Source organism: Urocitellus parryii, chromosome 5 (genome assembly GCF_045843805.1).
Source record: "Urocitellus parryii isolate mUroPar1 chromosome 5, mUroPar1.hap1, whole genome shotgun sequence".
Lineage (NCBI taxonomy): Eukaryota > Metazoa > Chordata > Mammalia > Rodentia > Sciuridae > Urocitellus > Urocitellus parryii.
In genome coordinates, this window is record NC_135535.1 from 23,964,240 (window position 1) to 23,990,955 (window position 26,716).

At 32.5% G+C, this 26,716-nt stretch overlaps 1 protein-coding gene across 5 annotated transcripts in view; it reads left to right on the top strand.

The window, feature by feature from the left end:
• Positions 1-26,716, top strand: part of Cdk17 (cyclin dependent kinase 17) — a 104,912-nt gene that overhangs the window by 46,379 nt on the left and 31,817 nt on the right. For 4 of the 5 annotated variants that reach the window (XM_026397473.2, XM_077798582.1, XM_077798580.1 and 1 more), the window contains 3 exons: positions 19,056-19,202; positions 22,917-23,081; positions 26,020-26,153. In XM_026397473.2, the coding sequence (XP_026253258.1) occupies positions 19,085-19,202; positions 22,917-23,081; positions 26,020-26,153 (417 nt within the window). In that variant the 5' untranslated portion in view covers positions 19,056-19,084. Of the gene's footprint in view, positions 1-19,055; positions 19,203-19,703; positions 19,738-22,916; positions 23,082-26,019; positions 26,154-26,716 lie in introns of those variants that run through there. The other variant, XM_026397499.2, reaches the window with a different exon arrangement.

A 26,716-nucleotide genomic window follows, 5' to 3' on the forward strand; every position in this document is an offset into this window, starting at 1 on the left:
TTTGTACGTGCACATAATATAATTTGATCAATTTCATTCCCTAGTTCCTTCCTTTCCCTCTCCCCTTTCCCTCCCAATTCCCTTCCTCTACTCTGTTGGTCTCCTGTTTTGTTTTTTTAAAATTGGTGCAGTATCATTAAGATTGAGATTCATTGTGATATTTTTCATTCATGCACATAACAAAATTTGGTTCATTTCATTTCCAAGTACTTCTCCTTACCATTCCCTCTTTCCTCCCCTTAATTCCCCTCTCCTTTACTCTCCTGGTCTCTTCTATTTTTGTGAGATCCTTTTTTTTTTTTCTCTCTCTCTCTCTAACTTCTTCATATGAAAGAAAATGTTCAATTCTTGACTTTCTGAGTCTGGTTTATTTTATTGCAGCATGATTTTCTCCAGTTCCACCCATTTACCAGCAAATGTCATAACTTCATTCTTCTTTATAGCTGAGTAAAACTCCATTGTGTATATATGCCACATTTTCTTTATCCATTTGTCTGTTGATGGACCCCTAGGCTGGTTCCATAAATCAGCTATTATAAATTACAGTTCTGTAAACATAAGTATGCATGTATCACTATGGTATGCTGAATTTACTTCTTTTCATAAATCCAGCTTCATAAACATTGCCAATAACTCACTTTCTATCTGTTCTTCTCTTTGCCTCTTCCTAATTGCTAATTATCATCATGAATTTTCAGTCCTTTGCATTTTGTTATAATATTTATTATCATAATACATATACATGTATATATTATAACTTAGATGATATATTAGTTTTTTTCCCCTTTTTTCATTTTTGGAAAAAGATTATCATTCTAAGGGATTAGGGATATGCTCAATGGTAGATTACAAGTTTAGCAGGCTTAAAGGGCTTTTTTCTTTTTGTATGTAACTATTTGTGTATTAAAATGAGGCACTACCTCAAGTGGTTACAATTGTTCTTGGTTCTGTTGTGAGTGAGACCATTATTATCAAAAGCATCAGATGACATTTCTAATAGATGACATTTCTGAATTCACTGAGTCTGAACAGCTGTTTAAAACAAATGCCCTTTCTGTGGGGATTTATAGTCTGAAAATCAAATGATTATTCATGATGAAAAGATTTACATTTTGAGTCATTTGTAAATCAGAGTTTAATTGATTTTGAATTTTAACCTATTTTCTGAAAGACAATTTATGTGAAAATATACTTAAAGAAAATAAGATTGAGGGCTGGGGATGTGGCTCAAGCGGTAGCGCGCTCGCCTGGCATGTGTGCGGCCGGGATTCGATCCTCAGCACCACATACAAACAAAAGATGTTGTATCCGCTGAAAAATAAATATTGATGAATTCTCTCTCTTTCTCTCTCTCTCACTCTCTCTCACTCTTTCTTTAAAAAAAAAAAAAAGAAAATAAGATTGAGCTGGAGTTGTAGCTCAGTGGTAGAGCACTTGCCTCATATGTGTGAGGCACTGGGTTCGATTCCTAGCACCACATATAAATAAGCAAATAAAATAAAGGTCCATCAATAACTAAAAAATATTTTTAAAAAAGAAAATAAGGTGACTTTTAGTGGAAAAACATTGTCTTTTAGAAGCTCAGAATTTGTACAAATATTTATATTGAAAAAAATGCTTATAAGTTTGTTGGAAACTTCTTTGTAACAGGTTAGATTTTGTAAGTTGTTGGTAATGGATGGAAATGTCCTTATATACCTTTGAGGTTCCAGTATAAGGAATTCCATACCTTGATTTCTCCAATCTTAATGAAGTCAGCCAATTAAATTTTGTATATGTAGTTAACACTGATGAAACAATTTCACAAAAAGACAATTTGAACAGCAGATGAATTTTGACCTTTGTAATAATTTAAAAAAACATTTAATTAGGTATCAATCTGGAGTTCTTAGGTATTAACCTTGAATTTCTTTCACTTCCAAAAGTATAACTTCATCATTTTAGAAATAATGTCTTCCCAAGGCTAAGTTTCTTATCTACAGAGTTCTTAACTTCTTCTCCCTGCCCTCCACATTCAGTCCTTTTAGTCAATTGTATTGAGTACAATTTTCATAAAATATAGCCTGGGACATAGCGGAGCCTCTGTGTGAAATGAAACTTTGTAACATGTCCTAAGCAGAGCAGTCAGCATGAAAGTGATTAGGAACTTGGCCAGTTAATAGATTGACTTTAGTTAGGGAGGAATCTTAAGTTATAGAAGATGACTACTCTCTTTTGATTCATTCATTCAGTACATATTTCTGATTACCTATTGAATATAGGTTTTGTTCTAAATGCTAAGGATATGAGAATGAACAAAACACATGAAGTCTCAGTCCTGCTATTCAGATCACATTCTAGTAGAGGCAGTCAGCAATAGACCAGTATTTAGAATGTGAGGCAGCTAGGCTACGGAGAAATTTAAAACAGTTAAGAGAGAGAGAGAGTGCAACCTAGGTGTAGGGTTGTTATTCGGGGGACTAATAAAGTGATATTTGAGAAGAATATAGAAGGAAGTGAACAAGAGGTAGGCCATTAACATTACCTGGGAGAAGTGTATTACAGGCAGTGGAAGAACTAGTGCAAAGGCAAGAGCAAAGAGGCTTTGCAACCTGAGTGGAGTGTGTGCGGAAACAGAATGATAGAAAATAGGTTAAAAAGATAAGTTGCTGACAAGTCATATAGGACCTCAAAAGTCATTTAAAGATTTTGAGTTTAACTCTTTTAAGTCCTACCATTGTAGAGTTTTGAGGAAGAAAGATGATATTATTTGTGATTTAATATATCTGCTCTGGCTGCTGTACAGAAAATATACTCTGGGTGTTGAGGAAAAGAAGATAAGTAGAGGTGGGATTTGAAGACCTAAATCTCTGATTTTCAGAGAGTTGGCCAGATTGCTTAAGTTTTTGAACCTCTTCAGAGGGCTTTGCTTACTTAATCATGAACTAAATCGTTTGGCCCAGTTTGTCTCCTTTTGTCATTTCAGTTATCAAAATTTGTTTCTCTTTCTTTCCATTCTTTTTGTAATTGATTTCAAATTTCTCCTTTATTCACTTGTTAACTGTATACATTCCCAGTTTCTGACCTTTCCTCTTACTACACATATTCTTGCTTGTTTCAGTTAGTTTTATAAGTGTAACTCTCAAATCCACATTTTAAACATTGACTTTTCCTGAGCTCTAGGTTAATTTAAATTTCTTCCAGTAGATTTAATCCCAGTTTCATCTCCCACCCCCAACTTGCTCTTCTTCCTGTGCTCATCAATTGGTAATTTTGATTATGATTATTTTGATTACTGCTATTATTACTAGACTGTTAATCTTTTTATTCAGTTCTTAACGTTCAGTTTTTGAGATAGGTTAGTTAGAATTAAGTTAGGGAAATGATCCCAGTAGATCTCACAGTGTGATCTGTAATGCTGACCATTTCAGATAGCTTGCAAGGGCAAAACTTTATTTTCATAATATTAAAATAGTACTTACTTGTTTTTAAATGACCATGTTTGCTCTGCTGGTACATTTGCAGTGTATGTAAAACTACTGGTTCCTTATATCAAATCATTCTTCGTGCACTTATAAGAAAAGAAAGAAACAATTCCACTTAAAATTCTCTTGACACAGCAGTAAAATTTATTAATTGTATTAAATCTCTCTGCTTCTTTTTTATTGTTCAAAACATTACAAAGTTCTTGACATATCATATTTCATACATTTGATTCAAGCGGATTATGAACTCCCGTTTTTACCCTATATACATAATGCAGATTCACACTGGTTACACATCCACTTTTTACCTACTGCCATACTAGTGTATGTTGTATTCTGCCGCCTTTCCTCACCTCTACTATCCCCCCTCTGCTTCTTAATAGCTTACTTAATGTTGTGTATGCACAAAACATTTCTGCTTTATTATATAGCCAATAAGGGAATAGTATACATTTATTTAAAAGGTTGATATATGGGTAGATTCATGTGTAAGTAGATCTCTATGATATAGTTCAGAGAAAAAAGCTGAAATAATATACTTGTGTAAACAGCTTATGAAACAGCAGATAGGGCCTGATGTAGTTTATATGAACATATTTGTCTATGTTTTATACAATGTTAATGATTTTGTAAAGTGTTAAAATTTTCAGTGATATTATGTGGCCAAATATATTAAGTCTCTTCAGAGTTTTCTACTTTTCTTTATCTTTCTAAAATTTATTTGATCTTGGAGTACTTTTTCAAATAACATTTTATTGTCTTGAAGAGAACTCATATTCCACAAATAATTATGCAAGTGTCATTGACAAAGAAAGATCCATTATTTTGATGAACAAATTATTTTTTAAAAATATTTTTTAGTTGTCAGTGGACTTTTATTTAATTTATTTAATTTATATGTGGTGCTGAGAATTGAACCCAGTGCCTCACACATGCTAGGCAAGTGCTCTACTGCTGAACCACAACCCCATCCCTGAACAAACTAGTAGTGGGACATAGTGTGGCATTTCTTTCTTTTTTTCTTTTCTTTCTTTTTTGTTTTTTTGGGTACCGGAGATTAAACTCAGGGGCATAGGACCTCTGAGCCACATCCCAGCCCTATTTTGTATTTTATTTTAGAGACAGGGTCTCACTGAGTTGTTTAGCGCCTTTTGCTGAGGCTGGCCTTGAACTCTGGATCCTCCTGTATCCGCCTCCTGAGAGGCTGGGATTACAGGTATGTGCCACCATGCCTGGCTCATTGCTTTCTTTTTATTTCTGTATGGTATGCATTTTTGTTTACATTCTTTCTAATGTTTTATGTGAAAATCAAATAGTATTTATTATGAAAACCCTATGCCTAATCCAGTTAAACTTCTCCATAACCTCTCGTAGTTAAAAATTTATTATCCGTCTGAGTAGCAAAATAAAAGCCATCAATTGATGTGTTGCCACTGAAACTTATTACATCTTTACTTTTGATGATGAGTTATATTTTTCTGTTTCTTGGACTCTAAGTTTTTATTTTATGTCAGACATTATGTGAAAAAGAGTACAGACTGAAGTATTCTGTCAAGCCATTAATGTTAAGGGCTGAGTCAATCTAATTTGGATTGAAACTCTGTGGTGGCTTTTGTTACAGTGTTTAGGTCATCACTGATTGGAGATGTTTTGAGGGCAGAATCAGAACTTTTCTGTAATTAGGGTTCCACATATGAACACCTGTGAGATTCAGGAAATTTTTCTATTATTGCCCAACCAACAGTTTGTTGAACTATGTATGATATATCTCTCCCCACTAAGCCCCCACTCTTCATCCTCTCTCTATCTGCTGGTATATTTTCTTTTCTCTAGCTTCACCCCTTTTGTTTTTTCACCTCTGGAGAAAGTAGTGACCTAATGTAATAAGTACCCTGCTGCCTTCCTTTGGTGAATGTGACCTTGCACTTTGGGTGAAGTGGTTGGCCACTTGAACTGGGATTTCTCTTAGTTCTCTTCCCAGCATTTGTGGGCCTGTCTCTTTATTTCCCACCTGCCAGATAGCACCCATACTTGGAAAGGGTCCTTTTGGGAAAGTATAAATTTGCTTTGTGAATGAGACTGTTCAGCGTTTTAATATGTCTTGCCAGTCCCCATGTACTGCTTAACATTTGTTAAAAGTGGGGATACTGTCCTCCTTTTATCACTCATTTCTTTTACTATGGCCCTAGCCCTTTTTTCCTAGAACAGGATTTTTCCATCTAGAATTCATTTCATTTACATTTCTTTGCATCCCTAGCTGAGTTTATTATTTTATAGTCTGTTTGACTGGTTCTTATTGTTGAAGTGAGAGCAACAACCATCTTTTGCAAGTTTCTATAACATGACCATAAGCAGTAGCTCTAATATTTACTGTGCTGCGTTCAATATAATTGTTATAGATTGGCTGTTTCATTGAAATTAGCCAAGTCTTTCAATAAAGCCCTCCTAAAATGAGGTATTGGCTGTATTTAGGCTTAAGGAAAACTGCACAATAGTTAATTTTTAAATTATGGTTAAATATACATAACAAAATTCATTATTTTAAATATTTTAAAGCATATAATTCTGCGACATTAAGTAAAATCAAAACATTTTGTAACTGACACTACTATTTCCAGAACTTTTTCATCATCCCTAGCAAAATACTGTACCAAATTAGACATTCACTTTCCATTCTTCCCTCTTCCCAGATCTTGGTAATTGATAGTCTACTTTCTGTTTCTACTAATTTGCCTATTGTAGATATTTCATATAAGTAGACTCGTAAAATATTTGTCCTTTTGTGTCTGACTTATTTCACTTAACCTAATGTTCTCAATGTTCACCCATGTTCTAGTGTACCAGGACTTTGTTCTTTTTATGGTGGAATAGTATTCCATTGTATTTGGACACCACATTTTGTTTATCCATTCATTTGTTGGTCAATAGATTATTTCTACCTTTTGGCTATTATGAATAATGATATTGGGAGTATGTGTTTGAGTCCCTATTTCAGTTATTTTAATATATCCCTAGGAGTGGAATTGTTGAGGTTATATGGTTATCCTTTGTTTAACTTTTCAAGGAACCACCTGTTTTCCACAGTGGCTGCACTATTTAATATTCTCTTCATCAGTGTAACAGTGTTCTGATTTGTCCACATCTTTATTGATAGCTGTTCTTTTCTGTTTTTCTAAAAAATAATATTCTTATTAGGAGATGCTGAGTAGCATCTCATCATGGCTTTGATATGCATTTCTTTAATAGTAATTATGATGAATATCTTTTCATGTGCTTATTGGACATTTGTGTAATAATCTTTGGTGCAACATATATTCAAGACCTTTGCCCACTCTTAAACTGGGTGTCTAATTCCACAGTTGAGTTGTAGTTCTTTCTGGTTATTAAATCCTTACTGGATATCTGATTCACAAATACTTTCTCCCATTCTTTGGATTGTTGTTTCACTCTTTACTGTCCCTAAATGCACAAAAGGTTTAAATTTAAAGTCCAGTTTGTCTTTTTTTCTTTGTTTCCTGTACTTTTGGTGTTGTTTTTTAAAGAATATTTTTTAGTGGTCAATTTTGTTTATTTATATGCAGTGCTGAGAATCAGACCCCAGTGTCTCATACATTTCTAGGCAAGTGCTCTACCACTGAGCTACAACCCCAGATCCTATTTTTGTCATTTTTGAAAAATCATTGCCAAGTCCTGTGCCAGTAATATTTCCCCCTATGTTTTTGTTTAAGAGTTTTATAGTTCTTAGGTTTAGGTATTTGATCCATTTTAGTTAACTTTTGCATATGGCAATAAGGTAAGAATCTAACTTCACGTTTTTGCATTAGAATTTTCAGTTTTCACAGCACCATTTATTGAAAAGATTGCCATTTCCCCACCAAATGAACTTGATACCTATAACAGAAATCAAACAGAAAGTTTTATATTGCTGCACTTAGTTTCCTTGGTCTATATGTTATTTTTCATCATAGTACCATAATGTTTTGATTATTATAGCTTTTTAGTTGAGTTTTATAATGAGGAAATGTGAGTCTTCTAACTTTATTTGTATTTTTCAAGATTGATTTGACACTACAAGGGCTCTTGGAATTTTGTATAAATTTTAGGATGTGTTCTTCTCTTTTGGGGGAAAAATACCTTTAGGATTTTGATAGGGATTGTGTTGACTCTGTAGATCACTTTCGGTAATATTGTCACCTTTACAGTATTCTAGTCTGTGAATACAGAATATATTTCTATTTATTTAGGGATTCTTTAACTTCATTCAAAAATATTTTGTAATTTTTAGCATATAAGTCTATGACCTCATTTCTTAAGTTTCATTATTTTTCATTCTATTTAAATTGAACCTTTTAAAAATTATTGCTAACTTGTAGAAATACTACTGATTTTTGACTGATGATTTTGCATCCTACAGCTTTACTAAATTCACTTATTTGTTCTAACAGATTTTTATTTGGATACCTATAAAATTATCTTCATCTGTGAAGATGGATAGTTTAACTTCTTCCTTTTCCAATTTAGGTGCCTTATATTTTTCTGTTTCTTGCCTAAGTTTTCTGGATAGAATTTTCAGTATTATTTGAATAGAAATGATGGAAGAGTTCGTCATTGTCTTGTTCCTAATCTTAGGGGAAAAACTTTCAGTCTTTCACCATTGAGTATGATGTTAGTTGTGAGTTTTATCATGTTGAGGAAGTTCCCATATATCACTGGTTTGCTGAGTGATTATATCGTGAAATGGTGTTGAATTTATCATGTGCACTCTACCTTTATTTTGTTAATGTGGTACATTACATATATTACATTGATTTTCTTATATTGAACTACCTTTGATTCCTGGGAGAAATCCCACTTGGTCCTATATCTCTGGGTGTAATTTTTTTAAAAGCTGTTGAATTTTGATCTGCTAGTATTTTCTTAAGGAATTTTGCATCTGTAATTATGAAAGATATTATCCTATAGTTTTTTTTTTCTTGTAATGTCTTTGTCAGACTTTATTTTCAGGGTAATCCTGGCCTTATAAAATGAGTTAAGAAGTATTCCCCCCTCTTCAGTTTTTTGGAGTAATTTGAGAAGGATTAGTGTTAATTCTTCTTTAAATGTTTAATCATCTGCACCAATGAAATGATTTGGTCCTGGGCTTTTCTTTGTTGGAAGTGTTTTGTACTGATTCATTCTTCTCACTTGTTATAGTTTTATTTAGATTGTCTGTTTTTTCGTTAGTTTTTATAGTTTGTGTTTCTAGGAGTTTATCCATTTTATTAGATCATCCGCTTTGTTGGTGTACAGTTGTCGATAGCATTCTCTTGCAATTCTATTTCTATATAATTGGTATTAATGTCCTCACTATTTTTTCCTTTGTTGATCTAGCAATTGGTTTGTCAAATTTGATTCTTTTCAAAGAACCAGCTTTTTGTTTTGTTTAATTTTTTGTATTGTTTTTCTCTTCTCTGTTTAGTTATCTCCACTCATTTTTTCCCCTTCCGGTGTTGGGGATTGAACCCAGGGCCTTGTACATGGCTAGGCGTGTACCCTATCAGTGAGCTATATCAATCTCCAGCTCTTATTTAATTTTTTTTTTTTAATTTTAAGGTAGAGTCTAGCTAAGTTGACAAAGCTGACCTCAACTTGTAATCCTCTTGCTTCAGACTCCTGAATGGCTGAGATTTCAGGCATACACCACTATGCCTGTCTGTATTCTGTTCTTTGTTATAACCTTCATTGGGCTAACTTTGGGTTTAATTTGCTGTTTATTTTTTTTTAACTTTATCAGATATACAGTTAGGTTATTGAGATCTTCTTTTAATGCAGGCTTTTATATCTGTGAGTTTCTTCTTAGCAATGCTTTGGTTGTATTTCATGTTTTGGTATTCTTGTTTTTATTTGTCTTGGGGTATGTTATAATATATATTGTGATTTCTTATTTGGCCCATTGGTTAAGACTATGTCATTTAATTTCTACACATCTGTGATTTTTCCAGTTTTCCTTCTCTTATTTCTATCTTCATTCTGTTGTGATTGGATATCCAAGATACTATGTATGATTTTCTCTTTTTTTAAGAAACTATTAAAATTTGTGTGTCATGGCCTACTTAACTTTAGTCCTGGAGAACGTTCCATATACACTTGAGAAGAATGTGTATTCTGCTGTTGTTAGGTAGAGTGTTCTATGTATATCTGTCTACTAGCTCTAAAACACTAGGTATATAGTGTTGTTCAAGTCTTCTGTTTCTTTATTGATCGTCTATCTGGTTCTTCTATCCAGTATTGCAATAGGGTATTGAAGAGTCCAGTTATAATTGTAGAACAATCTAGTATTCTTCAATTCTGTTTGTTTTTTCCTAATATATTTTCAGTCTCTGTTGCTAGATATCATATCTTCATAATTTGTGTATCTTAAATGTACTGAACCTCTTATCAATATGTAAGATCTTTCCTTCCTCTTACTTTTTAAAAATAATTTAAGTCTATTTTATCTAACAAAAACGTAGCTGCCCCGGCTCTTTTGGTTACTTGTCTTATGGAACATCTTTTTTTTTTTTTTAAAGAGAGAGAGAGAGAGAGGGGAGAGAGAGAGAGAGAGAGAGAGAGAGAGAGAGAGAGAGAGAGAGAGAGAGAGAGAGAGAGAGAGAGAGAGAGAGAATTTTTAATATTTATTTTTTAGTTCTCTGCGGACACAACATCTTTGTTGGTATGTGGTGCTGAGGATTGAACCCGGGCCGCACGCATGCCAGGCGAGCGCGCTACCGCTTGAGCCACATCCCCAGCCCATGGAACATCTTTTTATATTTTATTTTCAGTTTCTTTGTGTCTTTGTATATGAAGTACATCTCTTATATGCAACATTTACGTGATTTAGTTTTTTTTTTAAAGTCCAGTATGCCAATCTCTGCTTTAATTAAAGAGTGTAATTCGCTTGTATTTAGTGATTGCCAGTAAGAAAGGACTTAGGTCTTCCATGTTCGCTATTGTTTTTCATTTCTTATTTGTTTCTTACACTTAAGTTTCTTCATGATTGCCCTTTTATGCATTTAGGTTTATTTAGTTATTTATCTATCTATTTATTTATGGTAGTGTGCCATTCTGACTACCTTCTTTTTTCCTTTTCTGTAACATTTTAGTTGATTTTTTTAGTGGTTACCCTGGAGATTACAATTACAATATTATAATTGTAACATCTGTTTCAAAAATACCGCTTTCAAGTGTATAAAGACTCTGCCCTATATATTTACATCTTTTCTTTATAATGTCATAGATTATCTCTTTCTATCTTGTGTGCCCATTAACATTTATATTTGTTGGGTGTATTTGCCTTTTAAATCACATATTAAGAAAAATAAGAAGAGTTAAAAACCAAAAGTATAATAATATTAGTTTTATAACTACCAATGTAGTAATCTTTACTACTGATATTTTTTTCTTATGTTCTTTCATTTTAGCCTGAAAGCCTTGCTTTATCCCTTTTTTGTAGGGCAGGTCTGCTGGTAATAAACCTCCTCAGCCTTTATCTGGCAATGACTTTCTCACTATCATTTTTGGAGGTTGCTTTTGCTGACTAGACATTTCCATTGAACACTGAACATTTTGTTTTTCTTTAAATTCTTACTGCCACCTGTTTTCATAGTTTCTGATGAGAATTAGCTATTTAATCTTATTGAGAAGCCCTTGTATGTATTAAGTTGCTTCTTGCTACTTTCAATATTCTGTGTTTCTGCAATTTGAATATAGTGTGTCATTGTGGATCTTTTTGTGTTAATTCTTCTTGCATTTCTTGGAGATTCTTGGAGATATTTATTCATATCTTCCATTGGATTTGGGAAGTTTAGTGCCATTATTTCTTCAGAGAAATTTTTTGTCCCCATTTTTCTTATCTTTGTTTTGGAATTCCTGTGATATGCATGATGGTACACTTGAGCCTGAAACATGGCTCCCTTTGTTTTTCTTCATTCTTTTTTCTATTCCTCAGAGTTGATAATTTTGACCATCTTCTTTTCAAATTTGCTGATCCTTATTTCTGCCTGCTCAAATTTGTTGTTGAATCCCTCTAGTGAATTTTTCATTTCAGATACTTGACTTTTTAATTCTGAAAATTTTGTTTACCTTCTTTTTATAATTTGCCTCCTATAATATTTTGTTAATGCATTGTTTTCATTCATATATACACACACATAACCACACACATAACCACACACACATACTTTTGCCTGTCCATGGAATTCCTTTAGCTCTTTGAGCATATTTAGGACAATTGACTTAATATCTTTAAATAGTAATTTCAAATTCTGGGCTTCCTCAGGAATGATTTCTGTCAAATGCTTTTTTCCTTAAAACGGTCCTACTTTCATATTCTTTCATTTGTGTGTTTTGTAATTATTTTTGAGTAACTATGGAAGTAGGATTCTCCCACCCCTTAGGGACTGATTGCAAGTTGAGGGCTATTGCTGTCCATTTGTGACTTTCTCAAACTGTTTTTGCGAACTGTACATTTCTTGTGTGATTATTGATATTTCTATTCCATTATCTTTGTGTAGTCAGCCATTACCTGACAAAGATATAAAAAAGTGCATTTTCTTTCAATTTTGCAGAAGATATAGGTGGGTAAACCATTCACTACTACTCCTTTCTGCTATCAACAGTCCCTAGTGGACCTTTGAAAAGGCAAGCATCTGCATCTGTCCCTGTCTCTCTGAGATCTGCTAGACTAACCAAAACATACAATGGGATTTTTGGAGTACAAAAGTTCCCTATTGCCTGCTCTGATACTAACTGCTCCAGGAATGCTGGCTGCCAATCTCCACTGCTGTAGCAAGACTGAAGAATGGGGAATGATGGCTGCTGGTTGCATATGTGGTTCTCCTATCAAGATTAGTAGACTCTTCCTTTATCAAGTAGTCTCCTACTTGTATTAAGTGTCCAGTCAGGTTCTAGAATTCCATAATAGTTTATTCTCGTCGTTTGCCTAGTTTACTGGTTGTTTTTGGTGGGGGGACCAACCTTAGCACTTTTTTCTCTTGACATTTTGCATCTCAAGTGTTACAGTAGTCTTACATTGTCTTTCTCCTGTGGTATTTATGAACAGAGGAAAATCTTTTGGTATGTTCCTTTTTTTCTGGTTTGTGTGTATAACTTCATACATCAGAGAAAAAGAATCAGCCTCAGATTTGAACACATAAAGGGTTGCAATTTCTAAGTGTAAAAAACCTATAAGCATGATTGAAATTTTAATTTAGTGCTGTTTTGTATAATCACTTTGTTTTATACAAATAACAAAGATGTGTCCCTAGTGAAGAAAACTCAGTTTTATCAGTTATTCCTTATTCTATATGGTTAGCTTAATTAAGTGTCCTAAAGATTGTTCAATATTATAATTTTATCATTGTGGGAAATAAAATAGAATATTTATTTACATACCACTAAATGAGTTTAATATGAGAGTTTAAATATAACAAATTTATGTCCAAAGGGTTTCATTTTGGAAGTACCAAAAGGGCCAAAATAAACACCTGTTTTGCAAGTGAAGATCCATAATAGAGGATATATATATAGTTTGGAAGTGTTGGCAGCTGTCTTTTTAAATTACCATATGTGCCTATGTATGTGTTTTTTCTACCAGAATTCAGTTGGCATTCCAGAATGATTATCTATATTTTGTAAATAAACAGGGATAACAGGATTAAAAAACGTGAAAATTTTTAGCCAGGCATGGTGGCGCTCACCTATAATCCCAGCAGGTTGGGAGGCTGAGGCAGATAGATCGCTAGTTCAAAGCCAGGCTCAGCAAGTGAGATGCTAAGCAACTCAGTGAGACCCTATCTCCAAATATAATACTAAATAGGGCTAGGGATGTGACTCAGTGATCAAGTGCCCCTGGGTTCAATTCTTGGTACAAAAAATATATGTTTATATCTTATGTATATCTATGTATACATGGATATGACTCACAGGTTGTCATCCTGTATTCTTTACCACCTTTTTTACTGTTTTTTAATTTGATCTTGCTGTTAAAAAAAAAAAAAAAGCTAGAGGTTTTTTGACATCTAGTAAAGCAAAAATGTTGTTTTGCAGTAAATACCCACAAAGCTCTTTCTGTGTGCACACACACACGCACATACACACACACATACACCCCTACCTCTCATGTGTAGATATATATAGGTGTATGCATATATATGTAATTTATATATATATATATATATATACATAGGATATCATATATAGATAAGTGCTATGAGTAAAAACTTAAGGAAAAGAGCATTTATAATAGTACTATGTAGTTAAGTCTTTAAAATATTTTTATTTATTTATTTATTTTATTAGTTGTTCAAAACATTACATAGCTCTTGACATATCATATTTCATACATTTTATTCAAGTGGGTTATGAACTCCCATTTTCCCCCGTATACAGATTGCAGAATCATATCAGTTACACATCCACATTTTTACATACTGCCATACTATTGTCTGTTGAAGTCTTTAATATATTAATATATTAAAGCAAAACAATTGTGGAGCAGGGTTTACTACAGCATGTTAATTTTTTTTTTTTTTTTTTTGGTACCAGGGATCGAACTCAGGGGCACTCAACCACTGGACCACATCCCCAGGCCTATTCTTTTGTATTTTATTTAGAGACAGGGTCTCACTGAGTTGCTTAGCACCTCACTTTTGGTGAGGCTGGCTTTGAATTCAAGATCCTCCTGTCTCAGCCTCCTGAGTCACTGGGATTACAGGTGTGCGCCACCACACGTGGCTGCAGCATGTTAATTTTAAATGTGAAAACATCTTTTTTTAAAAGATATTTTTTAGATTGTAGATGGACACAATATCTTTATTTATTTAGTTTTATGTGGTGCTGAGGATCAAACCCACTGCCTCACACATGTGAAGCAGGCGCTCTACCACTGAGCTACAGACTCAGTCTTGTGAAAACGTTTATCTTTGTAAGTGGCATGAATTAAACATAAAACTAACTTAAAATTAAACAATCACCACAAATTACTTTATTAACCTGTCTAATGCATAGAAATAATATATAAAAACTCTTACTGATCTCAAAAATTTTTTCTATTCAACTAGATAAAATATTTTAACCCAAACTCTTAAGGGTTTTTATTTTAGGAAATTAATAATTTAAATATAATAAATAACAAAATTAAACCTTAAAACTAATATAAATAGCTGCTTCACAAAAAGTGTTTTATTTCAGCATTGAATGTTTTTGTTCTGAGCTAATGAAAATAAAGTTGATAAATTCTAATTAAAGATAATTAGAAAAATTTTTAGTGATTTTCATTTGGAAATACTTTTTATTAATAATGGTTTTGGTTTTGGTAATGAAATTCTTTACCATCTGTTTATAAATCATTATTATTTTAAAAGATCATGTAAGATAAGAATAGGACCTTTTTGAATATGTGCTTTTATTTATTTTTTTTAATATTTACTTATCAGCGGACACAACATCTTTGTTTGTATGTGGTGCTGAGGATCGAACCTGGGCCGCACGCATGCCAGGCGAGCGAGCTACCACTTGAGCCATATCCCCAGCCCCAAATATGTGCTTTTATTTGAAAATTTTGTAGTCAGGTATAGCTTTTATAATGAAATATTTCTGTCTTACTTTTATGAATTAAAAATGTCTCTTATTTCTGACAGTAAAAATATTTTAAAAGTTATTTTGTAGACCAGAATTTCCTATGCTTTTTGATGATAAATGTGAACTATTCTGAGTTATAAGTAAATAGAACAATCCCTAATATATACCATTGTTCAGATACACTGCATGAAGCAAAGGTTAAAGTTTATGTCATTCCTGTTTTTTTTTTTTTTTTGGGTACCCCACGAAGAAATACTTCTTGATGCTCTATATAAGCATGTTTAATAGAAATATAATGTGCACCCTATATATAATTTAAAAATTTTTGAAGGCTTATTTTTAAAGTTTTTTAAAAGATGGATTTAATTTATTAATATATTTTATGTAAATATATCTAAACATAAATATATATAATATATAAACATATCTAAACTATCTTTTCAGCATTATCAGTAGAACAATTAAATTAAAGTTACAATTTTGTGAAATACTAATCATTTTTGGCTTTTTAAAAATACATTTAACATGTACTATCTTAACTATTTTTGTGTTTAGTTCATTAGTATGAAAAAAATTTATATTGTTTTGCAACCATCACTATTATCTATCTCTTAGAATTCTTTTTATCTTATAAAACTGAAGCTCTATACCTGATAATCAATAATTCCCATTCTTTTCCTTCCCCAGCAATTACTATTTCTGTTTTCTTTTTCTATGATTTTGATTACAATTATTGAGTTATTTTATATTCTTTTTTTCTACTAAGTCTTTAAAATTTAATATATATTTTACATTTATGGCAGAACTCACTTTGGACTAACCATTTTTCAGGTGCTTATTAGTCACATTTGGCTTTTGGATGCTGTTTCAAGTAGTTATACTCTTATTGTATAATTTATACTGAATCTAAATATAATTGATCATTATGTGAATCAATTCTTTAATAATATTAATTATACTTTGTTAATTGTATTCTTATTTGTTATCTAGAACAATCGGCAGATTCCAATTTTGAAAATTTTTGAAATAGCTTGTCCCAATTTTTAAAAAATTGTATTCCCAGATTCCAAAATGTTGTCTATATAGTTGGTTAGACATCAGTAACCACATGACTGTATTTGAGAAAGTTGCTATCTAAAAAGTTGGTGGTTATAAGCTACAGCTATTTGAGTTTGGGGGAATATAGATTTCTTAAAGAGTAGGGTTGACATAGTTATCATGCTTGATGACTTGCTAGAGGGACTCTCTCTAGTGTAAAGTCTTAAGTAAGAGGGTAGATGAGAGTGACATAGCTTGGTTCATCTTGAATATCTAGTATGTTTAAATGAATTGCATTGATCATTGTCAAGGTTGACAGTCAGATGTGAGATAGCATTTAGGACATCCCTGCACTGAACAGATTTCTTTTCTGGGTTCAACTTCTTTTTTTTTTTTTTTTTTTAGTTGAAGGTAGACACAGTATCTTTATTTATTTATTTTATGTGGTGCTGAGACTTGAACCCAGTGCCTCACACATGCTAGGCAAGCACTCTGCAACTGAGCTTCAGCCCCAACCCATGGATTCAACTTTTGCTTTCATTGACCATCTCTGGCTTGGTACAATACCTGTGTTATATTGTCTTAAAAATCCACATCAAACCTCCATTTTTGCCTATGAACTGACTTGTAGAAGATTAAGGCTTCTGCTGAAAGTACTAGAAGTGCTAGGGAATTAAAAATCATTTTGAAGGTATTGTAGAGCTGCTGAGTCAGTTTAAGATTCAGGAGACAAGGAAGACAGACACATTCTGTACTGGGGTTTCTCCTGTGTTTTCTCTTAAGCTGTGTAGAGAAAAAGGATAAAAGCTGAGTAGGACATTAAAATATAAGCAAAAAGCAACTGCAGAAGTTGCATGGAGCTTTTTTTAAAAAATCTTTTTTTAGTTTGTGGATGGACAGAATACCTTTATTTTATTTATTTATTTTTCTATGATGCTGAAAATTGAGCCCAGTACCTCACACAGGTGAGATGAACGCTCCATCACTCAGCCCCAGCCCCAGCCCCAGCCCCAGCCCTGCATGGAGGTTTTGGTAGTTATTCTGGCTTAGGTTTACAGTTGGAATCTGTTGAAGGGCTGTATCATAAGAAAGAGGACAAAGCACAGGTAGGTCAATCTTTATTATAGTGTTAAAACTCAGTCTCAAGCAATCTCTGTTTCTGATTGGACTGAGTTGATCCATTGCTCTCCTACTTTGCCTGCCTGTTAGAAAATAATTAAATTCTCTTTGGAGGAAGGTAACGATGGCATCCAGAACCTCTACATTTTTTTCCCCATAGGCATTTCATAAAATCATTCACATTTAATGCTTGGCAGTCAATAAAAAATTGCTAGATATACAAGAGCAAGAGAAAAAAAAATCAAGAACAGGAACAGATCAAAGCATCAAAATAGTATTGATACAGATTGTACAGACTTGGGAGGTATAGATGGAGGCATTAAAACACAATAAGTAGTTATGAAAATACATGCTGAGATTGAGAATTTCACTAGAGAAGTGGAATCTATAGAAAAGAATTAAATGGAGGTTCTGAAACTGAAAAAAAATGTAGTAATTAAAATTTAGAACCCAGTAGATAGATTTAATTGCAGGTTAGACACAGTTGAAAGAGGAATAAAATAATAGATAAAATAATAAAATAAATAAAAATAAAAGATAAAATAATAGAAAATGTTCAGTAGAATGTATTTGTCCTTTTGTTGTTATGACCAAACCAAGCTAAGGCATGGAAGTTTTCCAATAGTTCGCCAAAGTCCATCTCCTTTTTAGAGCTTAGGAGTGAAAAGAGTCTTTATTATAATGTAATTGCAATTCTTGCTATTTAAATATTTGTGATTGTATATTTTTATTATAGTGTTTATTTTAAAAACTATAGTAAACATATAACATTGAGGTGGGAAAGTACAAAGTTATTACTACTTATAAATTTGTAACTTTATACACTTCATTCAGCTTCTGAGCAAACAAAAATTATTACATAACTAATCTTATGCAGAAGTCACCTGTTCAGCAAACTTGGCTATTTAAAATAGAGCCTTAGAATCAGAAAATAAGAAAAACACAGACAGAAATTAGGTAAACAGAGTAATGGTAAATCATGTATTTTAGCATAAAGGAGTTTATAAGGCCCTTACTTTTATAAAGAATAATGGTTATCGTTAATGGTGATCTGGTAAACCTGCTAATTGCAAGTCAGATAGTAAGTCAGAAAAGCAGTGATGGGTAAATAGTTGAAGAATTGGGTTTGGCAGCAAGTACCTTGTTTCATCATTGTAAGATTCCACAATGAATTTTATCATTGATTTGTGTACCTATAAGAAAGAAAAAATCCTTTTAATTACACTTTGACATCCTGTTAATTGTGATATACATCCTGATTTCAGAGATGTTATAATGTGGAGGATAAAGTCAATGGCAATCCTGTTTTTAAGTCTTAATTCTATTATTAGTTATTTGTCTGACTTGGACCAGATAACTTTGAGAATTTTTGCTAATATATGACAATGAGATAGTAAAATGTCAAAAGTTATTCTTTATCCTTCCCTCTTTACCTTTCCTAATCCCTAGTTATTTCTGAAGACATCTGCTGACTGGTTCCTATGTGATTGTGATTTGCAAGGATAGAACATAAAAATCGAAATAGTATTAATATTTTCATTGTTGAATTTTAGAAAGGACATTTTAAGAAAATTTCTAGGCCTTCTAAATTTCATTATTATGTTTGAATTATTTTAATTGTGTAGAATTCCTACTTTTGTTTTGATGTCAAACAAATATGGCATTAATTAGTAGATGCATCTTTTTACACAAAAGGTTGGACTTTGAGATATTTCATGAAGTAAAAAATTCCTCATTATATTCCTATTTTGAAGATTCCCAGTAAACCCAGAATGAAATTTTTTTTTCTTGAACAGTAAAATATTGTTAACTTTGCTTTTGTGTTCATTCTTTCAGGATTTTTCAAGCCACGTTCAATTGATAGGATGAAAAAGTTTAAGAGAAGGCTATCCCTCACTCTTCGAGGAAGCCAGACTATTGATGAATCATTATCTGAATTAGCTGAACAAATGACTATTGAAGAAAACAGCAGCAAGGATAATGGTAAATATTTGGGATGGAGGAGATGCTTTCCCCATTTAATTACTTCATAAACAGTGTCAGGTTACTGTCTAGATAAAGTCATAATAATGTCCTTTTATTTCTCTGTCTCATTCCCTGGTGTTTTAGGAAACAGAAGATTGTATAACTTTCTTGGGCTTGCTTACTGGAATATTCCACTTTCAATCCAACATTGTTATTCTGCCTGTCTCAAGCCATAATGAATTATTCCATCCCACATTTCTGTTTTTTACTAGTTCATAAATAAGAATATATTGCATAATATTATCTTAATTGTTAAATAACTATTTTTATATTAACATTTAAGTACTTTTGCTATTCCTGTAACCTGAATTAATACAGCTTAAAAATTTATAGAAGATTTGTGAATTTTGTGGTCTCATTAAAGTTTTATAACATTCTATATGCATATTGATTATCTTCTACATTATAAGGTTCATCATGAGTAAATTTTATTGTTTTTTAATTTTATGTTTACCACAGAATCTATCCATAGTATTGAGAACACATACAGCAGGTAGGCATATAATGTTTCATGCTTTGACAGTCCTTTTTACAATTCAAAGTACTAGTACACAGATTAAATAATAAAATAAAGAACTTGTTAAAGTAAATAAATTAAAATGTAAACTCAGTGGCATTTTTAGAACAAGGCTACAATTCGAATGAAAATAACCCTAAGAATGTTATAATTATCAGAAAGGAGCTTACACAAATGGCTACCAGTGTGTCATGATATGCAGACTCTCTGGCAAGCCTTCTTTCACTATGCAGAAATTCTGCTGTTTAGAGATTTGTGGCAGTGGGTAAAAACATGAACACCCTCACTCACCCTTCCCATTATACATGTAAATGCGTGTGTTGTGAGTGAGGGAAAGGTGTAGTGGAAAGGGCTCTGCATTTAAATTACAAGTCATGGGTTGGGATTTAATATACTGAAACACTTGGTTAACTCCAGGTAAGTCATTTATTCTACCAGGGCTTCAGATACCTTATTTCTTTTCCTCTGAAAGGTCACTATTTATTCAAAGATACCTATCTTATTGGCAGAGCCAGTACTTTACAACCTAGATTTCTTTGCTTCAAAGTCTATAACATTGTATCTGTTCTCCCAGATCTCCTAGGTTCTACTGAGACTTTCTTGATATCTATTTTTTGTTTTTAAAGTGGGACAGAAGAGTGGCTATTAGGAAATTTAAAATAATAACTGGGATATAGTTACATATAGGAGGAGAAAATTTTGCCTTTGGATCAAATCCCAAAATGTATTTTATAATCTATTTTTTTAAGACGATATCAGCTAGATACCTGAAGCAAAATCCTAATTTTCTTCAAGAAATCCATTGTATTCTTGGTATTAATTAAATCCAGTGTGTTTGGGGTTGTTTGTTTGTTTATTTATTTATTTGGTACCAGGGATTGACCCCCCAGGGGTGCTTCGTCACCACTGAGTAACATCTCTAGTCCTTTTAAAAATTTTCTCACAGGGTCTTGCTAAATTGCTTAGAACCTTGCTAAATTGCTGAAGTTACCTTTAAACTTGTGATCCTCCTACCTCAGCCTCCTGAGCCACTGGGGTTACAGGTGTGCATCACCATTCTCAGCTCATTTTTATGATAGAAGAGTCTTGCCATGATGTTTGCCAGTGATATTTAGGAATAAAATAAGCACAGTATGCATCTTTGTGTTTCTGGGACATATTTATGGGTGGGGGAAGAGTAGTATTAGGTATTGAACCCAGGGCTATTCTACCATTGACTGTATACCCAACCCTTTTTACTTTTTATTTTGAAATAGTCTTGGTAAATTGCTGGCCTTGGATTGGTGATCCTCCTACTTCAATTGCCCAGGTAGTAAGGATTATAAACATGAGCCACTGCACCTGACTAGGGCACTGGTTTGTTTGTTTGTTTGGACTAATTGCATATTTTCTGAAACATTTTAGTATCATTTATTAAAACATATTTAGTTGTAACCTGGTGAAATGTTTAAAATATTTAATTGTTTTAAAGTATTATATATTGTTTCCCTTATTAAAATTCATTCTTACAGTAGTAACCTTGACAGTTAATAAAGAAGAAAAAAATAGAAACTCTGTTGAATTTCTTCTTGACCAGACTTACTTGAAGGCATCTTAATACACATTGTAAAGATTACTGGTAGCTTGGGTTGCAGAGATTACAGGTATAATGGACTACCACAGTCTGATATTGCTTATTCCCTTGCTTTCACCAAAAACTTTGAAAGAAATCCTACATCTTGCCTGATAATTGCTTCCATCACATTCTTTTCTTATGGAGTTTAGGTTTGTTTTTGTTGTTAGCATAAAAAATTATTTTACACTAAACAGAAGTGTAGAATATATTTTTTAAACTACTTGCAAGAATAGAGAATTCTGAGCACATAATTTTTTAAAATGTTTAATTTTTTAAAAATTGTCAAAAATGAATTCATATCATTTTATCAAAAAATTAAATATAAAATTATTATATGAACCAGCAGTTCTGTTCTAAGCTTATACTCAAAATGTTGAAACAGGTTTTCAAAGTCTTGTTCACATTCTTTGCCATTTATAACTAATTTTTTTTTTTTTTTTTTGCTCCAGGGCTTGAACCCAGGTGTGCTTAACCACTGAGCCATATCCCTAGTTCTTTTTTATATTTTATTTAAGACAGGGTCTCCTGGAGTTACTTAGAGCCTCGATAAGTTGCTGTAGCTAGCTTTGAATTTGTGATCCTCTTGCCTCAGCCTCCAGAGCTGCTGGGATTACAGCCATGCGCCACTGTGCCTGGCCTAAGTAATTTTTAAGTCTTATATTTTAGGAACATTTCTGCTTGGTAATAGGCTTGTGATTATTTAAAGATTCTTTTTTAAAAATATTTTTTAATTGTTAATTGACCTTTATTTCATCCATTTATTCATATGTGGTGCTGAAAATTGAACCACATGCTAGGCAAGTGCTCTACCACTAGGCCACAACCCCAGCCCTATTTAAAGATTCTTTATATTAAAAATCCCAAATTTGGGGCAGTAATTTTAGAGTCCTTGTATTGATGATATTAAATACTTTTGTTTAATTCATTAATTGACACACCTTTTTAGATGTCTAGCAATAGGGATATAAATTCATTTAGCCCAGGATTACATCTTCCATATTCTATAGCATGCTTAAACATAAGGCACATACTAGGTAGTTAATACATGGAGGATTGGAATATAAACAATCTTGAGATATGTTGAAATCAGCAAATGGATAAAAATGGTTATAGTAGTTTTATGATTATTAACCAATTTTTATTAATGAAAAAAGGATAGGTAAGTTATTAGAACAATTTAAAATATTAAATATTTATGTAAATAGTTTTTCATAGAAATTATTTTAACTCTACTGCTTTGTGTGTATAATCATAGAAGTGAGGTTAAATGTAATCTTTTGGGGCTGGGGTTGTGGCTCAGTGGTAGAGCACTTGCTTTGCACACGTGAGGCACTTTGTTAGATCCTCAGCACCACATAAAATAAATAAATAAGTAAAACAAAGATATTGTGTCCATGTTCAACTAAAAATAAAAAGTAAAAAAAAAAGGTAATGATTTCTGTTACAATTCTTGTTTTCTGCTTTGCTTTCTCAATCCTTCTCATGTGATCCTGAATCTTGGGCTGATGATGGAATGATTTTCAAATACTGTGAACCACAGAGCCTATAGTGAAGAATGGCAGGCCTCCAACGTCTCACAGTATGCATTCCTTCCTCCACCAGTACACGGGGTCTTTCAAGAAACCCCCATTGCGGAGACCCCACAGTGTTATTGGAGGAAGCCTTGGCTCCTTCATGGCAATGCCCAGAAATGGAAGCAGATTAGGTAATTTTGTTATTTATCTATTATATCTAACTTTCTGATTGTAGAACATGTATGTTTTTTAGGTTTTAGACAGCCAGCCTTTATTATCTAATTTCTCTTTGCCAGTTAAAAAACAAATTAAATGTAGGAAGGACAGCAGAAAAAGGGAAGGTTCTAGAAAGGGTATTGTTTACACTACAAAGAAGTAATATTTGAACACCTGTCCATCAGGAAGTAAACAAGTCCCATAAAAAGGAGATACAAAGTTTCAAAATGAATGGCAGTTTAGGATGGTGCTTAATCATACCTCAGTAACTCTTGAAATAATCACCATAGACTTTTACAATAATGAAATAATCACTTAAGTTGTTACTCTTTTATTACTATGTCCTTTTAAATATCCAAGAAAAATATATATATGAAAGTTTATGTTTATTTTATGTCTACTTCCTTGATCTTTTTTGGTGGTGTCCTTTTTAAATTCATGTTGGATTTGATTTTAAAAATCATTTTAAACATAACGATTTTAAAAAATATATTTTTGGGGTACCAGGAATTGAACTCAGGGGCACTTAACCACTGAGCCACATCCCCAGCCTTATTTTGCATTTTATTTAGAGACAGGGTCTCACTGAGTTGCTTAGTGCCTCAATTTTGCTAAGGCTGGCTTTGAACTCGCAATTCTCCTGCCTCAGCCTCCTGAGTCACTAGGATTACAGGTGTGCAGCCATTGCACCTGCCTAAACATAACATCTTATTGTTTTATAAGATAATTATATTTACTGAAGTTCAAGTTATGCTTGCTTTATTTCTTGTCATGGCAGATTATTTCCTAAAGTTTTTCATGAATTTTGGGAATATAAACTAATCTACAGTTTTTATCTATGGGTAATGTGTGTAGCCTTTATCTGTATAGGTGTAACCCTACAGAGTTGTGTGCTGCAATCAGCTCACACTGGTTCATGAGAGATGATTCTTAAATTTTTAGCAATTTTGCCTGTTAAACGTGGCTCTTATTAATTGTCAATTATATAAGCAATTAAGGTAAATTTAAAAACAAAGTAATGAATACTCAAAAGTCATTAATTTCTAATTATTCTGCCACTTTTTACTATTATCTATGTTGTAAGAGTTACTTCTATTTTAGCTTAAAATCAAAATACTATGTAATGGTGATTTCTCCCCATTGTTACACATTCAGTGTCATGTTGACAGCTTGAAGTCTGCTTTAAAGAATTGTTTGCCCCAGGGAATCAGAAAACACTACAGGTTAGGGCTTAGCTTATTGTTTGTTTGTTGATTGTCTAAATCAGGTGCTTGTTTGTATGTTTTTTAAGTTTTGTGGACTGTAGTCTCTGTTGCATATTCTTTTTCTTTGATTAGTAACCTTTAAAAATGCAACAAAACAAATAAAAACCAAAAAAAATTTTAGTTCAGGAACCATACAGAAACATCCATTCTTATTCTATACTCTTGGTCTAGATTTAAGAAAGTGATGTTGAAAATGTTAGCAATGCAGATGAAATTTAAGTTTATTGTATCTGTAGCTGTTGATAAGTGAATAGAGTGAATAGCACAAAAATTGAGCAAGTAAAAATTATTCTCAAAAATTATTACCTGATTCAGCAAAGAAATTTCTTATCCCACTGACAAATTAGTATAGTTCTGACGTAAACCTTCATTGTTTTATTTTTGTCTTGATGGAATCAAAAATACCCACCAGCAATTGTGTTTGAATTATACTTGTTTGCTATTGCTGTGCTTTCTTGATTGAGTCAGATAGTTTTTATTCATAATATGAGATTATGAAACTTTTCTTTGTAGTTTTTTCACAAGAGTTGAGTGTTTCTGTGAGGTCAAATGCAGCTTAGATACCCAGGGCTTCACATTTTTATCCCAGTGTGCACATAAACTCAAGCACTTTCTTACCAGTCTCAGCAGCCCCTACCAAGAAAGTGACAGTTTATGCTTGAGAATTTTTGACTTTTATTTCTCTCTTTTTAAAATTTGTTTCCTGGGTATTACCTATACATTCTTGCAAACCCAGCTATACATATTTAAGCATTATATTTTGGTTTACGTTTCCTTGAGGAAGGAAAGTTTTCAAATTTTTCTGGAAATAGAAGGTATGGTTAAATTCTTTAACATTTATTAAGTGTAGCAGTAAAGAATTATGACCTTAGATGTGTCTGGTATCAAATTTTAAGCAATTAGGAATCAATCACCAATACATTGATTTTTTTGCTGCCAAGTTAATTTTTGTTCAGATCTCAACATAAAATTTCTTCAGAATCCCCCCCTTTTTTTTAAAGAGAGAGAGAAAGAGAATTTTTTTTTAAATATTTATTTTTTAGTTTTCGGCGAACACAACATCTTTGTTTGTATGTGGTGCTGAGGATCGAACCCGGGCCGCACGCATGCCAGGCGAGCGCGATACCACTTGAGCCACATCCCCATCCCCCAGAATCCCTTTGTAATAGAAGTATCTTCCATTATCATTTGTAACTGCTTATGAATATGAATTGGAATTTTCTTAATATTGAGAGTTACCAAGACAAAAATACAGAAATAAACTAAAATCTAATATTAATTTGGTGTGAAACCGTTGTTCCATTTTTTAAAGTCCTCTTTTTAAGTAACTATTATTCATTAAAAGTTTAAATGTGTATTTTCAGTGTGTAATTGTTATTCAGCTCTTGATAATGACTTGAATGCTAACTCTTTCATAAATTTTTTATAATCTGTGAGTGTAAAAGGATTTCTTAGTACTTACAATTTGAAGACATTTGAGTTAATGTTTTGATGTCTTAACTGCACACCTATGTATCTTACTGTAAAAGACCTTAATGCTCTGATTTTTGTATGTTGGTTGTCTATATTTGAGCAGTAATGATAATTAATTATATAGTAGGATAAAATATCTTCTTTAAGGTAAATATTGTCTCATTTTCTGATGTAGATATTGTTCATGAAAATCTAAAAATGGGATCAGATGGTGAGAGTGACCAAGCTTCTGGAACATCATCTGATGAAGTCCAGTCACCTACAGGTGTTTGTCTCAGAAATCGTATACATAGACGCATCTCCATGGAGGTAACAATTTAAAAATATATAAGTGTACCTTTGTATATGTTTTTGTGTATATAAATAAACACATGTTTATCAAGCACATAAATGCCCATTTGAAAATTTTCATGAAGATAAATGACACCTCTAAGAAATATTTCTTTATATTAATGAATTGTATTCCGAATATTTCCACAGACACCATTTCCCCCCTTGCTTTATAAGTATCAGTATCATTTCCTCTGTCATTCATTACACCTACCAAATCCCTATAGTATATGTAAATTATTTCTCCGTATATAAGTTATGCAATCCATTTCCCTTTGTTTATCAGTTATAACTTTAAAGACAGAAGTTATGACTTACCATTTCAGTATGTAGGAAAAGAAGAAGTGAAATTATCACTATTTGCTGATGATACCTAGAAGACCCAAAACATTCCACCAGAAAACTTCTAGAACTAATAAATGAATTTAGCAGAGGAACAGGATATAAAATCAACACCCATAAATCAAAAGCATTTCTGTACATCAGTGACAAATCCTCAGAAAGAGAAACTAGGAAAACCACCCCATTTACAATAGCCTCAA